At 50.1% G+C, this 22858-nt stretch overlaps 1 protein-coding gene across 1 annotated transcript in view; it reads right to left on the bottom strand.

The window, feature by feature from the left end:
- Positions 1–22858, bottom strand: part of PADI2 (peptidyl arginine deiminase 2) — a 55175-nt gene that overhangs the window by 15351 nt on the left and 16966 nt on the right. The window contains exons 2-10 of the mRNA XM_069741091.1: positions 14665–14848; positions 12419–12491; positions 10021–10082; positions 4729–4846; positions 4531–4656; positions 1909–2072; positions 1245–1348; positions 1055–1166; positions 874–981 (exon numbers count right to left, since the gene is read on the bottom strand). Coding sequence (XP_069597192.1) covers positions 874–981; positions 1055–1166; positions 1245–1348; positions 1909–2072; positions 4531–4656; positions 4729–4846; positions 10021–10082; positions 12419–12491; positions 14665–14848 — 1051 coding nt within the window. The remainder of the gene's footprint in view (positions 1–873; positions 982–1054; positions 1167–1244; positions 1349–1908; positions 2073–4530; positions 4657–4728; positions 4847–10020; positions 10083–12418; positions 12492–14664; positions 14849–22858) is intronic.

Genomic DNA, 22858 nt, shown 5'->3' on the forward strand with positions numbered 1-22858 from the left:
TGATGGATAGGAGGCATTCTCAGTGAGGTCACCGCTGATCTCTAGTGATGGATAGGAGGCATTCTCAGTGATGTCACCGCTGATCTCTGGTGATGAATAGGAGGCATTCTCAGTGATGTCACCTCTGATCTCTGGTGATGGATAGGAGGCATTCTCAGTGATGTCACTGCTGATCTCTGGTGATGGATAGGAGGCATTCTCAGTGATGTCACCGCTGATCTCTGGTGATGGATAGGAGACATTCTCAGTGATGTCACCGCTGATCTCTGGTGATGGATAGGAGGCATTCTCAGTGATGTCACCGCTGATCTCTGGTGATGGATAGGAGACATTCTCAGTGATGTCACCGCTGATCTCTGGTGATGGATAGGAGACATTCTCAGTGATGTCACCGCTGATCTCTAGTGATGGATAGGAGGCATTCTCAGTGATGTCACCGCTGATCTCTGGTGATGGATAGGAGGCATTCTCAGTGATGTCACCGCTGATCTCTGGTGATGGATAGGAGACATTCTCAGTGATGTCACTGCTGATCTCTGGTGATGGATAGGAGGCATTCTCAGTGATGTCACCTCTGATCTCTGGTGATGGATAGGAGGCATTCTCAGTGATGTCACCTCTGATCTCTGGTGATGGATAGGAGGCATTCTCAGTGATGTCACCGCTGATCTCTGGTGATGGATAGGAGGCATTCTCAGTGATGTCACCGCTGATCTCTGGTGATGGATAGGAGGCATTCTCAGTGATGTCACCTCTGATCTCTGGTGATGGATAGGAGACATTCTCAGTGATGTCGCCGCTGATCTCTGGTGATGGATAGGAGGCATTCTCAGTGAGGTCACCGCTGATCTCTATTGAGGTCATGTAACTTACCAGCAATTCCCGAATAGGAAAATCCTTCAGTTCTCCATCTCGGGGAGAATCCAGGACGACTGGGAAGCTTTTATGTGGAGCATGAATGTATCCGAACTCCATCTCGTCCTGTGAGGACACACATCGTATTACATATTACTGCCACACTGACCCCGTGCCCCGGGGGCCACAACACACAGACCTGCATCCAGCGATCCCCTCGGTTCACGTCCTCGAAGCAGATCTGGATCTTGTAATTGGCTTCACTCACCAGGTTCTTAATCTCCTTTAGGAAGAGGTAGTTGTCCTTGACGCTGTGAGGAGAAAGTGGACACAATGTTGGGAGTCTTAATCCTGGAGCCGGAACCATCTATGAAAACGCCGCTCGTTACCTGCAGACATAAACCTCCACGGGCTGCAGCGTGTTGGGCGTCAGGATCAGCGGTGCGATTCGGAAAGTCACCGCGTCTGTGAATATGGGCGTCTTGGGGATTCCCTGCAAGCAAATCAGAACAGAGGATAGGGGTCCGCACCATGGCCAAGCCCCTGTGATGCAAGATCTGTTCATCCTGGACCTCCTGGTTCATGAACAGAATAACAAAGGCAGATGGAACTGCAGAGGTGTCACTCAGGGTCTGCAGAGAGGTGGGCGATACTTTTGGATCCCCTTTGGAAAGCCCCCCACCCTCTCTCTGTAAGAAGCGGAGATCCTGGCACTGCCGCTGAGGATGTTGTTAGCACCATTAGAAACAGAAGGGAAACTTAAGCCAAGGATCCCGAAACAGAATCTGACCGAGACACAGGACCCCAGCGGCCACCATCAGCTTCTAAATATGGAGGGGTAACAGATGGGAGACACCCCCGCCATAGCCGGCACTACCATTGTGCCCCTCTCAGAGGACACTGCCAGTATACAGGACCATGGTGCAGACCCCCAGGGTATAGAACCACTGCAGAACCGGGTCCAGTGCTGAAATGGCGGCCGTATCGCCCACAGAGTGTTATTGTAGGGGATTACTGGTTAGTGGCACAGCGGGCACCGCCGCCCGGCGTTACCTCCACCTGGCTCTCCAGCAGGCTGGCTCTGATGGTCACCAGTCCGGTAAATCCTGCGTCCGGGAAGCGCAGCCCTTCCACGTAGAACTCCAGCTCCCTGGTGCCTGTGTACCGCGCCTTGTAGAAGAGCTTCTCTCTGCCCAGGACGTGTGTGTACACCTTATCTGCCCGGAAAAGAAAGCACAGGAGTCAGGGGAGGGTACAGGGCGCCCCCCCGAGGGTCCGACTGGGCATTACACAGACAGCGGGGCAGGTTTACGTATTCTGAGCACCAGTGTGTGTGATACATCTACAGCGCCTCTAAGATCACACCACCCCGCAGATGATGTGCGCCGGACACGAGGTTGGGGCAATTTATTGTCCAGTGATGAAATGTAAGCCGGAAAGGTCCAGAAAGTGTAAATCCAGGATAAAAGGAGGTGGAAATCACAAAAGACGGATTGCTGGGACCTGACTTACTGGATGTTTCGTACTATAAGTTACGCCCCATATTTCCTACTAATCACAAGTTCTCTGGCAAAGTAAAGTGGAGCGGTCATGTCCGTAATGTTAGTGTAGAAAGGAGGAGGAGAGCGGAATAAATCTGTTAGGGTTTCTCTGCCGCATACGGATTATACACATAGCTCTGCTACATACATACACACAAAGCTATGCTATATATGCATACACACACATACACAGCTCTGCTACATACATACATACACACAAAGCTATGCTATATATACATACACAACGCTCTGCTAAATACATACACACACACATACACAGCTCTGCTACAAACATACACACAAAGCTCTGCTATATACATACACACACACATACACAGCTCTGCTACAAACATACACACAAAGCTCTGCTATATATACATAAACAAAGCTCTGCTATATACATACACACATACACAGCTCTGCTATATACATACACACAAAGCTCTGCTATATACATACACACACACATACACAGCTCTGCTACAAACATACACACAAAGCTCTGCTATACATGCATTCACAAAGCTCTGCTATATACATACACACACGCACATACACAGCTCTGCTATATACATACACACAAAGCTCTGCTATATATATATACACACACACACATACACAGCTCTGCTATATACATACACACATAGCTCTGCTACATACATACACAAAGCTCTGCTATATATATATATACATATATATATATATACAAAGCTCTGCTATATACATACACATACATACACACAAAGCTCTGCTATATATACATACACAAAGCTCTGCTATATACATACACACATACCCAGCTCTGCTACATACATACACACAAAGCTCTGCTGTATATACATACACAAAGCTCTGCTATATACATACACACAAACACACAGCTGTGCTATATAAATACACACAAAGCTCTGCTGTATATACATACACAAAGCTCTGCTACATGCATACACACGGCTTTGCTGTATACACAAAGCTCTACTATATACACACACACAGCGCTCTGCGCTATACAAACAGCTCTGCTATATACACACAGCTCTGCACTATACACACACAGCTCTTTGCTATACACACAAAGCTGTGCTATATACACACACACAGCTCTGCTATATATACATACACACACACAGCTCTGAGCTATACACACACAGCTCTGCTATATATACATACACACACAGCTCTGCTATATATACATACACACACAGCTCTGCTATATACATACACACACAGCTCAGGATGTGATGTGACAATCTGACGTTACAGTGTGCGGGGTCTGGGACGCGCCGTCTACACTGGACATAGTAATAACCAGCAGAGGTGGTCACCGCGATGGCAGCAGTCACATTGGGTCCTGATCAGCGTCTCGCCTCTCTAATGGGCACTGTGCTAATAGCTCATTAGTTCAGCCTTTGTGACAAGTGTGAGGGCACTAATATACATTCCTGCCCCGCCGCCCGCGCTGCCCGCCAGCAGCCACTTGTTGTAGTAGGATCGGATGTCCAGAGCGGCAGCAATGAATGTCCGCAGCCTCTCAGGGGGATCAGTTTCAAGAGCTCCGGATTTCTGGAGATGCCACTTCAAGAGGCGCAGACATGTGTCATTGACAATTGGTGTCCCAGAGCTGCTGTATACCAGTGCCGGGGGCACAAAAGAGCATTATCCCCCCCCTATACAGCACCACATTATGCTTCACTCACCACACTGCATTATCCTCCAGAGCTGCAGTCACTATTCTGCTGTTACATCGTTTCTTATCCTCTAGTCACATCCAAATCTGTGGAGACTATTCTGCTGCTGCAACATATTTTACTCTCTAGTCACCTCCAGAGCTGTACTCACTATTCTGCTGTTGCATCCTGTCTCATCCTCCAGAGCTGCATTCACTATTCTGCTGTTACATCATGTCTCATCCTCCAGACACCTCCAGAGCTGCACTCACTATTCTGCTGCTACATCGTATCTTATCCTCCAGTCATCTCCAGAGCTGCAGACACTTTTCTGCTGATACATTGTGTCTTATGCTCCAATCACATCCAGAGCTGCATCCACACATTACAATACATGATGTCACTAGGTAGCGGTAAGGTTTGGGTGCAGGTTTCCGGTGTAGGTGCCGCGGTCAGCGCAGTCTTACCGTGCAGGTAGAAGACACCCAGGTTCGGGGCATCAGTAGCGGAGATGTACAGCAGCAGGTGGTATCCTGTGGGCAGTTTTTCTGGCCCCTGGATTCGGAGCACCATCTTAGACATGTCCAGGAGATCTGCGGGGGACACAGGAGCCGGGTCAGTGCTGCGCCCCCTCTGTGCTCGCACAGCACAGGACTGGCACTCACCCATCTTAGACAGCACAATGTTATCTCCTCCGTCCACCGTGCGGGAGAACATGCTGTCCTTGTCACAGTTCACCAGCAGGATGGCGCCCTGACCCTCCGGACCCCAGGTCCAGGCAGCCTGCAAGAGGGCACATGATGTAATACAGGGCGGGCGCGGGGCTCGGTAACAATGGGGTCCGACCCGCATACAAAAGGCAGCCAGATCATCATCACCACATTATTCAGCTCATGATACTCCTGATATCGCTCCGTTATCAGCCATTACTGGGGGAGGAGACTGTAGGACAGGAGCCTACAATCTATTACTCCCTGTTATCAGCCATTACTGGGGGAGGGGACTGTAGGACAGGAGACTACAATCTATTACTCCCTGTTATCAGCCATTACTGGGGGAGGAGACTGTAGGACCGGAGACTACAATCTATTACTGCCTGTTATCAGCCATTACTGGGGGAGGAGACTGTAGGACCGGAGACTACAATCTATTACTCCCTGTTATCAGCCATTACTGGGGGAGGAGACTGTAGGACCGGAGACTACAATCTATTACTGCCTGTTATCAGCCATTACTGGGGGAGGAGACTGTAGGACAGGAGCCTACAATCTATTACTCCCTGTTATCAGCCATTACTGGGGGAGGAGACTGTAGGACAGGAGACTACAATCTATTACTCCCTGTTATCAGCCATTACTGGGGGAGGAGACTGTAGGACAGGAGACTACAATCTATTACTCCCTGTTATCAGCCATTACTGGGGGAGGAGACTGTAGGACCGGAGACTACAATCTATTACTGCCTGTTATCAGCCATTACTGGGGGAGGAGACTGTAGGACCGGAGACTACAATCTATTACTCCCTGTTATCAGCCATTACTGGGGGAGGGGACTGTAGGACAGGAGACTACAATCTATTACTGCCTGTTATCAGCCATTACTGGGGGAGGAGACTGTAGGACCGGAGACTACAATCTATTACTCCCTGTTATCAGCCATTACTGGGGGAGGTGATTGTAGGACCGGAGACTACAATCTATTACTCCCTGTTATCAGCCATTACTGGGGGAGGAGACTGTAGGACCGGAGACTACAATCTATTACTCCCTGTTATCAGCCATTACTGGGGGAGGAGACTGTAGGACAGGAGACTACAATCTATTACTCCCTGTTATCAGCCATTACTGGGGGAGGAGACTGTAGGACAGGAGCCTACAATCTATTACTCCCTGTTATCAGCCATTACTGGGGGAGGAGATTGTAGGACCGGAGACTACAATCTATTACTCCCTGTTATCAGCCATTACTGGGGGAGGAGACTGTAGGACAGGAGCCTACAATCTATTACTCCCTGTTATCAGCCATTACTGGGGGAGGAGACTGTAGGACAGGAGCCTACAATCTATTACTCCCTGTTATCGGCCATTACTGGGGGAGGAGACTGTAGGACAGGAGCCTACAATCTATTACTCCCTGTTATCAGCCATTACTGGGGGAGGTGATTGTAGGACCGGAGACTACAATCTATTACTCACTGTTATCAGCCATTACTGGGGGAGGAGACTGTAGGACCGGAGACTACAATCTATTACTCCCTGTTAACAGCCATTACTGGGGGAGGAGACTGTAGGACAGGAGCCTACAATCTATTACTCCCTGTTATCAGCCATTACTGGGGGAGGAGACTGTAGGACAGGAGCCTACAATCTATTACTCCCTGTTATCGGCCATTACTGGGGGAGGAGACTGTAGGACGGGAGCCTACAATCTATTACTCACTGTTATCAGCCATTACTGGGGGAGGAGACTGTAGGACAGGAGCCTACAATCTATTACTCACTGTTATCAGCCATTACTGGGGGGGGGAGACTGTAGGACAGGTGTATACAGTCTATTACTCCCTGTTATCGGCCATTACTGGGGGAGGAGACTGTAGGACAGGAGACCACAATCTATTACTCCCTGTTATCAGCCATTACTGGGGGAAGAGACTGTAGGACAGGAGCCTACAATCTATTACTCCCTGTTAACAGCCATTACTGGGGGAGGAGACTGTAGGACAGGAGACCACAATCTATTACTCCCTGTTATCAGCCATTACTGGGGGAGGAGACTGTAGGACAGGAGCCTACAATCTATTACTCCCTGTTATCAGCCATTACTGGGGGAGGAGACTGTAGGACAGGAGCCTACAATCTATTACTCCCTGTTATCAGCCATTACTGGGGGAGGAGACTGTAGGACAGGAGCCTACAATCTATTACACCCTGTTATCAGCCATTACTGGGGGAGGAGACTGTAGGACAGGAGCCTACAATCTATTACTCCCTGTTATCAGCCATTACTGGGGGAGGAGACTGTAGGACAGGAGCCTACAATCTATTACACCCTGTTATCAGCCATTACTGGGGGAGGAGACTGTAGGACAGGAGCCTACAATCTATTACTCCCTGTTATCAGCCATTACTGGGGGAGGAGACTGTAGGACCGGAGACTACAATCTATTACTCACTGTTATCAGCCACTACTGGGGGAGGAGACTGTAGGACAGGAGCCTACAATCTATTACTCCCTGTTATCAGCCATTACTGGGGGAGGAGATTGTAGGACAGGAGACTACAATCTATTACTCCCTGTTATCAGCCATTACTGGGGGAGGAGACTGTAGGACCGGAGACTACAATCTATTACTCACTGTTATCAGCCATTACTGGGGGAGGAGACTGTAGGACAGGAGCCTACAATCTATTACTCCCTGTTATCAGCCATTACTGGGGGAGGTGACTGTAGGACAGGAGCCTACAATCTATTACTCCCTGTTATCAGCCATTACTGGGGGAGGAGACTGTAGGACAGGAGCCTACAATCTATTACTCCCTGTTATCAGCCATTACTGGGGGAGGAGATTGTAGGACAGGAGACTACAATCTATTACTCCCTGTTATCAGCCATTACTGGGGGAGGGGACTGTAGGACAGGAGCCTACAATCTATTACTGCCTGTTATCAGCCATTACTGGGGGAGGAGACTGTAGGACAGGAGCCTACAATCTATTACTCCCTGTTATCAGCCATTACTGGGGGAGGAGATTGTAGGACAGGAGACTACAATCTATTACTCCCTGTTATCAGCCATTACTGGGGGAGGAGACTGTAGGACAGGAGCCTACAATCTATTACTCCCTGTTATCAGCCATTACTGGGGGAGGAGACTGTAGGACAGGAGACTACACTCTACAGTGGGTACGGAAATTATTTAGACCCCTTTACATTTTTCACTCTTTGTTTCATTGCAGCCATTTGTTAATTTCATAAAGGTTCCCTTTTTTCTCATTAATGTACACTCTGCACCTCATCATGACCGAAAAAAACAGAAATGTAGAAATCTTTTGCAAATTTATTAAAAAGAAAAATTGAAACATCCCATGCTCATAAGTCTTCAGCCCCTTTGCTCAGTATCGATAAGCACCTTTTGAGCTAGTACAGCCAGGAGTCTTCTTGGAAATGATGCAACAAGCTTTCCACCCCTGGATTTGGGGATCCTCGGCCATTCTTCCTCTCAGATCCTCTCTAGTTCCGGCAGGTTGGATGGTGAACGTTGGTGGACGCCATTTTCAGGTCTCTCCAGAGATGCTCCATTGGGTTTAGGTCAGGGCTCTGGCTGGGCCGGTCAGGAATGGTCACAGAGTTGTTCCGAAGTCGCTCCTTTGTTATTTTAGCTGTGTGCTTAGGGTCATTGTCTTGTTGGAAGGTGAATCTTTGGCCAAGTCTGATGTCCAGAGCAGTCTGGAAGAGGTTTTCATCCAGGATATCTCTGTACTTGGCCGCATTCATGTTTCCTTCAATGACAACCAGTCGTCCTGTCCCTGCAGCTGAAGAACACCCCCATAGCATGATGCTGCCTCCACCATGTTTCACTGTGGGGATTGTATTGGGCAGGTGATGAGCAGTGCCTGGTTTTCTCCACACATACCGCTTAGAATTATCACCACAAAGCATCTCATCAGACCAGAGAATCTTATTTCTCATAGTCTGGGAGTCCTTCATGTGTTCTTTAGCAAACTCTATGTGGCTTTCATATGTCTTGCACTGAGGAGAGGCTTCCGTCGGGCCACTCTGCCATAAAGGCTGGACTGGTGGAGGCTGCAGTGATAGATGACTTTGTGGATCTTTCTCCCATCTCCCTTCTGCATCTCTGGAGCTCAGCCACAGTGATCTTGTGGGTTCTTCTTTACCTCTCTCACCAAGGCTCTTCTCCCACGATTGCTCAGTTTGCCTGGACGGCCAGGTCTAGGATGACTTCTGGAGGTCCCAAACTTCTTCCATGTAAGGATAATGGAGGCCACTGTGCTCTTAGGAACATTGAGTCCTGCAGGAATTCTGTTGTAACCTTGGCCAGATCTGTGCCTTGCCACAATTCTGTCTCTGAGCACCTTGGTCGTTTCCTTTGGCCTCATGATCCTCATGTGGTCTGACATGCACTGTGAGGTCTTATATAGACAGGTGTGCGCCTTTCTAAATCAAGTCCTATTAGTGTAATTACACACAGCTGGACTCCAATAAAGGAGGAGAACTATCTCAAGGAGGATCACAAGGAAATGGACAGCACGGGACTTAGATATGAGACTTATGACCATGGGATATTTCAGTTTTTCTTTTTTATTAAATTTACAAAAATTTCTACATTTCTGATTTTTGGGGTGCAGAGTGCACATTAATGTGAAAAAATGAACTTTTTTGAATTTACCAAATGGCTGCAATGAAACAAAGAGTGAAAAATTTAAAGTTGTCTGAATACTTTCTGTACTCACTGTATATAAGGGTACGTTCCCACGATCAGTAAACGGCAACGCTTTGGATGCAGCACATGTCCACTCCCTCCAAAGCGCTGCCGGCTATTGAACGCAGGTGATTCCGCATGTGTGCATTGAACCGTACGGAATCACTGTGCCCAATACATTGTACGGGTGAAGTTTAACTTGCGGAGACTGAGTGTCTCCGCAATATAAATAGACATGCTGCAGTCTGGAAAGACGCGCCGCATGTCTGTCTCCACAGGGAAGCGGAGGCATCCGTGCACGCATAGTGGAGATGGATTTCTTGAAATCTCATCCACTATGCTGTAACATCTGGCCGCTGTGGGGATGGACACTGTGGATGTACGCAGCGTCCAACCTGCAGCGTTTATTGACCGTGGGAACATACCCTAAAGGGCGGATCCCAAATCTCCAAACATATCAGGTTTTTGCAGCAGAGGATCAGACCTGACCCCCATTGTCGTCATTCCGCACCATTTACCTTCTGTGGGTTGTTTTTTTCCACTTTTCCATCCCGGTCGGCATCAACATCCAGGGACATTTCTAATGAGAGAATGGGACAGAGGTTAGAGAGCAGCAGGGTGACCGAGGGTCTGCACCAAAGATTGACAGTCTTGGAATCTGTCTGATAGTCCGGCATATTAGAGCTTATTTCGGGCCTCCCTGTACAATGACTCCTCGCTGTCCGGCACCTGTCAGGGATACACCTTATGGGGTCCATCCATCCTCCCATCAATGGAGGTCCGTGATATCTACAGTATGTGCAACCTGAACTCCCCCAAATGTCCTACAGCAAGATAAAGGTCCCTTGTCCTTATGTGACGCACTCGTCTCATCTCTTAGGAGGACACATCATTGGAGTGAGATTCCGCATCCTCCCTTCCCCTAGCTGAGGATGTATTCTCAGGTATCCGCCAGTCACTGCTCACCGCGGCCATGACGTATTCTACATGTGCAGCGAGTTCATCTCCGCAGCAGATACATTACAGAGATCTATATTTATATTCCCGTGTGACTGGCCCTTTAAATCACCCGTTTCTGGTATGGAGGTCAGGTGCTGGCGCACATTCCGGTGATGTCAGAGAATTCCCTCCTTGTCCTGGGATATTCCTGTCTGACACTGATTTATAGTTCACTGGAAGACACCGGTACAAGGACATTCCTGCCCGCGGCGTACTGTGACTGTAGCCCTTGAGACAGCGCCCAGCGGAGCAGCCCTAGAGACAGCGCCCAGCGGAGCAGCCCTAGAGACAGCGCTCAGCGGAGCAGCCCTAGAGATTGCGCCGAGCGGCCCAGCGGAGCAGCCCTAGAGACTGCGCCGAGCGGCCCAGCCCTAGAGACTGCGCCGAGCGGCCCAGCAGAGCAGCCCTAGAGACAGCGCCCAGCGGAGCAGCCCTAGAGACTGCGCCGAGCGGCCCAGCGGAGCAGCCCTAGAGACTGCGCCAAGCGGCCCAGCGGAGCAGCCCTAGAGACAGCGCCGAGCAGCCCAGCGGAGCAGCCCTAGAGACAGCGCCAAACGGCCCAGCGGAGCAGCCCTAGAGACAGCGCCGAGCGGCCCAGCAGAGCAGCCCTAGAGACTGCGCCGAGCGGACCAGGGAAGCAGCCCTAGAGACAGCGGCCCAGCGGAGCAGCCCTAGAGACAGTGCCGAGCGGCCCAGCGGAGCAGCCTTAAAGACAGTGCTGAGCGGCCCAGCGGAACAGCCCTATAGACAGCGCCCAGCAGAGCAGCCCTAGAGACTGCGCCGAGCGGCCCTGCGTAGCAACTCTAGAGACAGCGCCGAGCGGCCCAGTGGAACAGCCCTAGAGACAGCGCAGAGCAGCCCTAGAGACAGCACAGAGCGGCCCAGCGGAGCAGCCCTAGAGACTGTGCCGAGCGGAGCAGCCCTAGAGACTGCGCCGAGCGGCCCAGCGGAGCAACCCTAGAGAAAGCGCCGAGCGGCCCAGCGGAACAGCCCTAGAGACAGCACTGAGCGGCCCAGCGGAGCAACCCTAGAGACTGCACCGAGCGGCACAGCAGAGCAGCCCTAGAGACAGTGCCGAGCGGCCCAGCGGGGCAGCCTTAAAGACAGCGCTGAGCGGCCCAGCGGAACAGCCCTATAGACAGCGCCCAGCAGAGCAGCCCTAGAGACCGCGCCGAGAGGCCCAGCGGAGTAGCCTTAGAGACAGCGCCGAGCGGCCCAGCGGAGCAGCCCTAGAGACAGCGCAGAGCGGCCCAGCACGGCAGCCCTAGAGACTGTGCCGAGCGGAGCAGCCCTAGAGACTGCGCCAAGCGGCCCAGCAGAGCAGCCCTAGAGACTGCACCGAGCGGCCCAGCGGAGCAACCCTAGAGACAGCGCCGAGCGGCCCAGCGGAACAGCCCTAGAGACAGCACAGAGCAGCCCTAGAGACAGCGCAGAGCGGCCCAGCACGGCAGCCCTAGAGACTGCGCCGAGCGGCCCAGCGGAGCAACCCTAGAGACAGCGCCGAGCGGCCCAGCGGAACAGCCCTAGAGACAGCGCAGAGCAGCGCAGCAGAGCAGCCCTAGAGACTGCGCCGAGCGGCCCAGCGGAGCAGCTCTAGAGACTGTGCCGAGCGGAGCAGCCCTAGAGACTGCGCCGAGAGGCCCAGCGGAGCAGCCCTAGAGACAGCGCCGAGCGGAGCAGCCCTAGACATAGCGCCGAGCGGATCAGCCCTAGAGTCAGCGCCGAGCGGCCCAGCACAGCAGCCCTAGACACAGCGCCGAGCGGCCCAGCCCTAGATACAGCGTCGAGCGGATCAGCGGAGCAGCCCTAGAGACAGCGGAGCGACCCTAGGGACTGTGCGGACTGGCCCAGCGCAACATCAGAGGAGCCTCCGGCGGAACCCATCTTATCCTGCATGTTTGGAAAAAACAGACATACCAATCCCAGTCAGGTAAACTCCAGCTTTGTCCACCGGCGCATCCGACCCCTTCCCATAAAAAGCAAATGTGATCTGGAAAGAAAAGCTGCAAAATTAACAATCGCAGGAAAAAGATGGAAAATCAAAGATCAGAAGAGATTATTACAGGTTGTAACTCAGGATCAGTAATGTAATGTATGTACACAGTGACTGCACCAGCAGAATAGTGAGTGCAGCTCTGGGGTATAATACAGGATGTAACTCAGGATCAGTAATGTAATGTATGTACACAGTGACTGCACCAGCAGAATAGTGAGTGCAGCTCTGGGGTATAATACAGGATGTAACTCAGGATCAGTAATGTAATGTATGTACACAGTGTCTGCACCAGCAGAATAGTGAGTGCAGCTCTGGGGTATAACTCAGGATCAGTAATGTATGTACACAGTGACTGCACCAGCAGAATAGTGAGCGCAGCTCTGGAGTATAAGTCAGGATCAGTAATGTAATGTATGTACACAGTGACTGCACCAGCAGAATAGTGAGTGCAGCTCTGGAATATAATACAGGAGGTAACTCAGGATCAGTAATGTAATGTATGTACACAGTGACTGCACCAGCAGAATAGTGAGTGCAGCTCTGGAGTATAATACAGGATGTAACTCAGGATCAGTAATGTAATGTATGTACACAGTGACTGCACCAGCAGAATAGTGAGTGCAGCTCTGGAGTATAATACAGGAGGTAACTCAGGATCAGTAATGTAATGTATGTACACAGTGAGTGCACCAGCAGAATAGTGAGTGCAGCTCTGGAGTATAATACAGGATGTAACTCAGGATCAGTAATGTAATGTATGTACATAGTGACTGCACCAGCAGAATAGTGAGTGCAGCTCTGGTGTATAATACAGGATGTAACTCAGGATCAGTAATGTAATGTATGTACACAGTGACTGCACCAGCAGAATAGTGAGTGCAGCTCTGGAGTATAATACAGGAGGTAACTCAGGATCAGTAATGTAATGTATGTACACAGTGACTGTACCAGCAGAATAGTGAGTGCAGCTCTGGGGTATAATGCAGGATGTAACTCAGGATCAGTAATGTAATGTATGTACACAGTGTCTGCACCAGCAGAATAGTGAGTGCAGCTCTGGGGTATAACTCAGGATCAGTAATGTATGTACACAGTGACTGCACCAGCAGAATAGTGAGCGCAGCTCTGGAGTATAAGTCAGGATCAGTAATGTATGTACACAGTGACTGCACCAGCAGAATAGTGAGTGCAGCTCTGGAGTATAATACAGGAGGTAACTCAGGGTCAGTAATGTAATGTATGTACACAGTGACTGTACCAGCAGAATAGTGAGTGCAGCTCTGGAATATAATACAGGAGGTAACTCAGGATCAGTAATGTAATGTATGTACACAGTGACTGCACCAGCAGAATAGTGAGTACAGCTCTGGAGTTTAATACAGGATGTAACTCAGGATCAGTAATGTAATGTATGTACACAGTGACTGTACCAGCAGAATAGTGAGTGCAGCTCTGGGGTATAATGCAGGATGTAACTCAGGATCAGTAATGTATGTACACAGTGACTGCACCAGCAGAATAGTGAGCGCAGCTCTGGAGTATAAGTCAGGATCAGTAATGTAATGTATGTACACAGTGACTGCACCAGCAGAATAGTGAGTGCAGCTCTGGAGTATAAGTCAGGATCAGTAATGTAATGTATGTACACAGTGACTGTACCAGCAGAATAGTGAGTGCAGCTCTGGGGTATAATGCAGGATGTAACTCAGGATCAGTAATGTAATGTATGTACACAGTGTCTGCACCAGCAGAATAGTGAGTGCAGCTCTGGGGTATAACTCAGGATCAGTAATGTATGTACACAGTGACTGCACCAGCAGAATAGTGAGCGCAGCTCTGGAATATAATACAGGATGTAACTCAGGATCAGTAATGTAATGTATGTACACAGTGACTGTACCAGCAGAATAGTGAGTGCAGCTCTGGAATATAATACAGGAGGTAACTCAGGATCAGTAATGTAATGTATTTACACAGTGACTGCACCAGCAGAATAGTGAGTGCAGCTCTGGAGTATAATACAGGATGTAACTCAGGATCAGTAATGTAATGTATGTACACAGTGACTGCACCAGCAGAATAGTGAGTGCAGCTCTGGAGTATAATACGGGGCCCCATGGTGTAATCTGTGGAGCTGCCTGTATATAATGTGCATGGTCGTGCTCACCTTGCCATCGTTGGTCTCGGTACTTGGCTCCGTCATCCTGAACTCCACCATCGTCCTCTGGGACAGCGGCCATAGTTTCTCCCCATTGACCACCTTCTGTTGGGAGGGGTCGCTGTTCAGGACTTCAATCTCAATATTGGGGGAGTTACGGAAGCTGAACCACTTACACTCTAACGGAGCCCCCCTGTATAGAGAAGACGTTGTTGTGAGAGGTGACATGTGCAGGGGCAGCCCCCATAATACTCTGCTACGACCCCAGACTAGTGACCTGCAGAGACCCTCCTACACTGCACCTTATAAGTATGGAGTCCCATCATGACGGCGCTTGTACATAAAGTAATCTCAAACCTGTCAATCACAGGCCACGCAGGGCTCATCCTGGGGTGCAGGACTCCAGGTCGGGGGGCCGCGCACACCATGTGACATTCAGGCTATGGCAGCTCAGAATGACACAGAGATCACGCTGAGTCAATGCCATACACCAGGAGACTGGTCGTATTGGGTGACGGCTATCCCGGGCGGCCATACTGGTTGTCACACAACTTTCCCAGCACCAGATTTGGGACATAAGTGGCGGCTTCAGATCTCACATTTATAGGGGATTTCACGCCTGTACATGGGTCCGGGCCGGATATACACAGGACCAGCGTTCACAGCTGTTGTCACATTTTTCCCCTCATCACCCAGAACTCGATACAGACACATTCATGTGACGCCCAAATCTCGCTGCCATCTTTAAAGGGGGTGTCAGAAACCTACAAGATCCACCTAGCAAGTTCTAAAATGTCTGGAAGGGTCCGGGGAGGAATGTACGTGGAGCGCCCTCGGCAGCCTCGACTCAGGTGACAAGTGGGAACAAGCTGTAATACAGAAGACGGAGGGGCCGAGGCAGCAGACGGCTCCACTCCGCACACACCACTATTAAAGGGGGACTCCAGAAACATAGGACGTGGTACTGTGCAGCGCTCCACGGCGCCATCACTGGTGGGCTACAGATACGACCGTCAATACTATTAGTCATATGAGATTCTGCAGACGGCGTCACCTGGCGATATACGATGGCCGGCACCTGGCAATATACGATGGCCAGCACCTGGCGATATACGATGGCCGGCACCTGGCGATATACGATGGCCGGCACCTGGCGATATACGATGGCCGGCACCTGGCAATATACGATGACCGACTCCGGGCGATATATACGATGGCCGGCACCTGGCGATATACGATGGCCGGCACCTGGCGATATATACGATGGCTGGCACCTGGCGATATACGTTGGCCGGCACCTGGCGATATACGATGGCAATCACCTGGCGATATACGATGGCAATCACCTGGCGATATATGATGGCCGGCACGTGGCGATATACGATGGCAATCACCTGGCGATATACGATGGCAATCACCTGGCGATATACGATGGCCGGCTCCTGGCGATATACGATGGCCGGCACCTGGCGATATACGATGGCCGGCACCTGGCGATATACGATGGCCGGCACCTGGCAATATACGATGGCAATCACCTGGCGATATACGATGGCCGACACCTGGCGATATACGATGGCCGGCACCTGGCGATATACGATGGCTGGCACCTTGCGATATACGATGGCCGGCACCTGGCGATTATATACGATGGCCGGCTCTTGGAGATTATATACGATGGCCGGCACCTGGCGATTATATACGATGGCCGGCACCTGGCGATTATATACGATGGCCGGTTCTTGGAGATTATATACGATGGCCGGCACCTGGCGATATACGATGGGCGGCACCTTGCGATATACGATGGGCGGCACCTGGCGATATACGATGGCCGGCACCTGGCGATTATATACGATGGCCGGCTCCTGGCGATTATATATGATGGCCGGCACCTGGCGATATACGATGGGCGGCACCTTGCGATATACGATGGCCGGCTCCTGGCGATATACAATGGCAATCACCTGGCGATATACGATGGCCGGCACGTGGCGATATACGCTGGCCGGCACGTGGCGATATACGATGGCCGGCTCCTGGCCATATACGATGGCAATCACCTGGCGATATACGATGGCAATCACCTGGCGATATACGATGGCAATCACCTGGCGATATACGATGGCAATCACCTGGCGATATACGATGGCCGGCTCCTGGCGATATACGATGGCCGGCACCTGGCGATATACGATGGCCGGCACCTGGCGATATACGATGGCCGGCACCTGGCGATATACGATGGCCGGCACCTGGCGATATACGATGGTCGGCACCTGGCGATTATATATGATGGCCGACACCTGGCGATATACGATGGCCGGATCCTGGCGATATACGATGGCCGGCACCTGGCGATTATATATGATGGCCGACATCTGGCGATATACGATGGCAATCACATTGCGATATACGATGGGCGGCACCTTGCGATATACGATGGCCGGCTCCTGGCGATATACGATGGCCGGCACCTGGCGATTATATACGATGGCCGGCACATGGCGATATACGATGGGCGGCACCTGGCGATATACGATGGCCGGATCCTGGCGATATACGATGGCCGGCACCTGGCGATTATATATGATGGCCGACATCTGGCGATATACGATGGCAATCACATTGCGATATACGGTGGGCGGCACCTTGCGATATACGATGGCCGGCTCCTGGCGATATACGATGGCCGGCTCCTGGCGATTATATACGATGGCCGGCTCCTGGCGATTATATACGATGGCCGGCACCTGGCGATATACGATGGCCGGCACATGGCGATATACGATGGGCGGCACCTGGCGATATACGATGGCTGGCATTTCCAAAGTTCTGACGATTGCCTCCGCTTGGCGATGGCCGGCTCTTGGAGATTATATACGATGGCCGGCACCTTGCGATATACGATGGGCGGCACCTTGCGATATACGATGGGCGGCACCTGGCGATATACGATGGCCGGCTCCTGGCGATATACAATGGCAATCACCTGGCGATATACGATGGCTGGCATTTCCAAAGTTCTGACGATTGCCTCCGCTTGGCGATGGCCGGCTCTTGGAGATTATATACGATGGCCGGCTCCTGGCGATTATATATGATGGCCGGCACCTGGCGATATACGATGGGCGGCACCTTGCGATATACGATGGCCGGCTCCTGGCGATATACAATGGCAATCACCTGGCGATATACGATGGCCGGCACGTGGCGATATACGCTGGCCGGCACGTGGCGATATACGATGGCCGGCACATGGCGATATACGATGGCCGGCTCCTGGCCATATACGATGGCAATCACCTGGCGATATACGATGGCAATCACCTGGCGATATACGATGGCAATCACCTGGCGATATACGATGGCCGGCTCCTGGCGATATACGATGGCCGGCTCCTGGCGATATACGATGGCCGGCACCTGGCGATATACGATGGCCGGCACCTGGCGATATACGATGGCCGGCACCTGGCAATATACGATGGCCGGCACCTGGCGATATACGATGGCCGGCACCTGGCGATATACGATGGCCGGCTGCTGGCGATATACGATGGCCGGCACCTGGCGATATACGATGGCCGGCACCTGGCGATATACGATGGCCGGCACCTGGCGATATACGATGGCCGACACCTGGCGATATACGATGGCCGGCACCTGGCGATATACGATGGCCAGCACCTGGCGATTATATATGATGGCCGACACCTGGCGATATACGATGGCCGGATCCTGGCGATATACGATGGCCGGCACCTGGCGATTATATATGATACCCGACATCTGGCGATATACGATGGCAATCACCTTGCGATATACGATGGCCGGCACCTGGCGATTATATATGATGGCCGACATCTGGCGATATACGATGGCAATCACCTTGCGATATACGATGGGCAGCACCTTGCGATATACGATGGCCGGCTCCTGGCGATATACGATGGCCGGCACCTGGCGATTATATACGATGGCCGGCTTTAGGCGATTATATACGATGGCCGGCTCCTGGCGATTATATACGATGGCCGGCACCTGGCGATATACGATGGCCGGCACATGGCGATATACGATGGGCGGCACCTGGCGATATACGATGGCTGGCATTTCCAAAGTTCTGACGATTGCCTCCGCTTGGCGTTATTGTACCTGTTATGGCCGCCAGGGTGAGGAGACGACTGATGGAACAGACCAGCGTTATGTCGCCACATCATAACCTGGTGTATTGTAAACCAACCTAAGAGCTCCATGAAATGACACTCGGGAGCGGCCAGGGGGCTCCGGCCACAAGTATGGATTACACCCAGGTAAACCCAATAATCTGGAATCTGCGACCTGCAGTCATCTATTAAGTCTAGCGAGATACTACATGCGGCCATTGCGTTGCCTCGGTGCAGACGTCCAGCAGATGGCTATGAGCCGTAGAGGAGACCATCGCGGCACAGGAGCCAACACCGCTCTGACAAGCAGAGAGGTCACCCAGCAGCAGCTGATTATTCCTCGGCCCCCCATCACATCCAGTCCCTGGACCCCGTACTAGATAAACAGAGATAATGGCCGTCCTGGCCGCGGACCGCCACAGAGAACGCACTTAGCGGTAAGCCCTACAAATCCTTAGAAGGTTATTCCTAAGGGCCGATCAGCGCGGCTCTGAATATCCCTCTCCAGGTGCCGAGAGCCATCGCTCCACGGAGATTACCCCATCACAGCTGCTCCGCGCCGAACCAGCGCCAGACACGGACCTGAGCGGGGACGACACATTAACCAGTCGCTGGCTGGGGGCACAATCTGCGGATTTACGACAATCCCTGTATCAAGCACGGACATGAACCTGTTCTATTCCATGCGACGGTGCCCATCCACGCACACAGGCGAATGTGATGCCATGGTGCGACCCCCTACATTAAGCCCCCCGCTATTAACCCTTGCAGGCCTTTACAATTAAACACAACCTTTATTAGATAAAATATTCCACATTTCTGTTCTCATCGTTTGGCAGTCGCCAAACATCAATTTTATACCGGTATGTCGAAACATAATATTAATTTGTTTTAATTAACATTTTTTGCTTAATTTGACTTTGAGGGTATGTGCACACGTCAGGATTTCTTGCAGAAATTTCCTGAACAAAAACCGGACATTTTCTGCAAGAAATCCACATGCGTTGTGTTTTGCGGATTTTTTGCGTTTTTTTTTCTGGAGATTTCCCAATGCAATGATATAGTGGGAAATCCGCAAAATAATGAACATGCTGTGTTTTTTTTACCGCGATGTGTTTTTTTAGCGGAAAAAAACGCAACATATGCACAAAAATTGCAGAATGCATTATAAATGATAGGATGCATATGTATGCTTTTTTATAGCGAAAAAACGCGAAAAATCCGGAAGAAATCCTAATGTATGCACATACCCTTACAGACTCAGAAGAGAGTTAGAAACTCCCCTATTGAGCCATCAGAATGAGCTCGCTGATGGATCCTCAGTTAACCCATTCTGCAGCTAGCAAAGGATAATACCACACAGAGGCTACGGAAGGAAAACGGTGCAACATCTGTCATGGAAACTGATCACAAACAATATTTTTTAGCTAAAAAAAATGCATGAAAGTAAAGCGAAAAATATCGTCCCAAATGGTGGACACCCCCTATATAACTGCACATCTGCGGAGAATCTCCTTCATCCCAGTAGCGGGATGTTCACACGCTGAAGGGAGTTTACAGCGGAATCAGCCTCAAAATCCACATCAAATACTCAGTGAAATTGTAAGAAAACCGCAACGCAGTTCACATGGTATTCTTGTCAACGAGGTTTAAAAAAAAACGGCACAGCTGAAATGTGAATGCAAAAAAAGAATCCCCCCCGAGAAGACGACCCCAGAGATCTGATGCTGTGGGTGTAATAGATACACGTCTCCGGGGTTGGGGTCTTCGCTTCGCACTTACAGACCCCCATCGGGGCGGCCAGAGATGAGGCGTTCTGTTACTCAGAAGTTACAATAGTTTCACATAGAATAGACCAGAAGGAAAAAGGAATTTATTTGTTTTATAAATAAAGTTCAGAACCAAAATACAGACATGAACCCACCAGGAATAGGAGTACTGCCCCTCGGAGAAGTGCTGGGCGACCCCCAAATCAAAGCACCTGCACTGAGCTGGACCTCGGATTCTGAACCGGCCGAAGGCTCCAAGAACCATGGAGTCTGTGACCGTCAGCACCGAGGGGAACACAGCAGGAATCCCTGACATCGAAGGGTGGGAAATAACAGTACTCGCAGAGATACAGGTCCTTCTCAAAAAATTAGCATATAGTGTTAAATTTCATTATTTACCATAATGTAATGATTACAATTAAACGTTCATATATTATAGATTCATTATCCACCAACTGAAATTTGTCAGGTCTTTTATTGTTTTAATCCTGATGATTTTGGCATACAACTCCTGATAACCCAAAAAACCTGTCTCAATAAATTAGCATATTTCACCAATCCAATCAAATAAAAGTGTTTTTTAATAACAAACAAAAAAACCATCAAATAATAATGTTCAGTTATGCACTCAATACTTGGTGGGGAATCCTTTGGCAGAAATGACTGCTTCAATGCGGCGTGGCATGGAGGCAATCAGCCTGTGACACTGCTGAGATGTTATGGAGGCCCAGGATGCTTCAATAGCGGCCTTAAGCTCATCCAGAGTGTTGGGTCTTGCGTCTCTCAACTTTCTCTTCACAATATCCCACAGATTCTCTATGGGGTTCAGGTCAGGAGAGTTGGCAGGCCAATTGAGCACAGTAATACCATGGTCAGTAAACCATTTACCAGTGGTTTTGGCACTGTGAGCAGGTGCCAGGTCGTGCTGAAAAATGAAATCTTCATCTCCATAAAGCATTTCAGCCGATGGAAGCATGAAGTGCTCCAAAATCTCCTGATAGCTAGCTGCATTGACCCTGCCCTTGATGAAACACAGTGGACCAACACCAGCAGCTGACATGGCACCCCACACCATCACTGACTGTGGGTACTTGACACTGGACTTCAGGCATTTTGGCATTTCCTTCTCCCCAGTCTTCCTCCAGACTCTGGCACCTTGTTTTCCGAATGACATGCAAAATTTGTTTTCATCAGAAAAAAGTACTTGGGACCACTTAGCAACAGTCCAGTGCTGCTTCTCTGTAGCCCAGGTCAGGCGCCTCTGCCGCTGTTTATGGTTCAAAAGTGGCTTTACCTGGGGAATGCGGCACCTGTAGCCCATTTCCTGCACACGCCTGTGCACGGTGGCTCTGGATGTTTCCACACCAGACTCAGTCCACTGCTTCCTCAGGTTCCCCAAGGTCTGGAATCGGTCCTTCTCCACAATCTTCCTCAGGGTCCGGTCTCCTCTTCTCGTTGTACAGCGTTTTCTGCCACATTGTTTCCTTCCAACAGACTTACCATTGAGGTGCCTTGATACAGCACTCTGGGAAGAGCCTATTTGTTGAGAAATTTCTTTCTGGGTCTTACCCTCTTGCTTGAGGGTGTCAATGATGGCCTTCTTGACATCTGTCAGGTCGCTAGTCTTACCCATGATGGGGGTTTTGAGTAATGAACCAGGCAGGGAGTTTATAAAAGCCTCAGGTATCTTTTGCATGTGTTTAGAGTTAATTAGTTGATTCAGAAGATTAGGGTAATAGGTCGTTTAGAGAACCTTTTCTTGATATGCTAATTTATTGAGACAGGTTTTTTGGGTTATCAGGAGTTGTATGCCAAAATCATCAGTATTAAAACAATAAAAGACCTGACAAATTTCAGTTGGTGGATAATGAATCTATAATATATGAAAGTTTAATTGTAATCATTACATTATGGTAAATAATGAAATTTAACACTATATGCTAATTTTTTGAGAAGGACCTGTACAATGTATCAGCCTGTAGAGACACTGCTGCCCTCAGCTCACAGAGCATTGTCTGCTGATACATTGTAACAACCCCCAGGACAGCTTGTCATCCAACCTTTCACTGCACTGACTGCAGACATTAATGGTGTGTTCTGCATTTTCACTGCAATTTTCCAAAACTATCATTCAAATGCATGTGAACACGCCCCAAACACAAAGTATCTCATACTGTATTGAAAAAATGACCAAGTATGGGATTGATTGATAAGTCAACAGCTAGATGGATCATAACTGGATCAGTGATCATACAAAGAGTGGTA

The sequence above is a fragment of the Ranitomeya imitator genome, chromosome 10, assembly GCF_032444005.1.
Source record: "Ranitomeya imitator isolate aRanImi1 chromosome 10, aRanImi1.pri, whole genome shotgun sequence".
Lineage (NCBI taxonomy): Eukaryota > Metazoa > Chordata > Amphibia > Anura > Dendrobatidae > Ranitomeya > Ranitomeya imitator.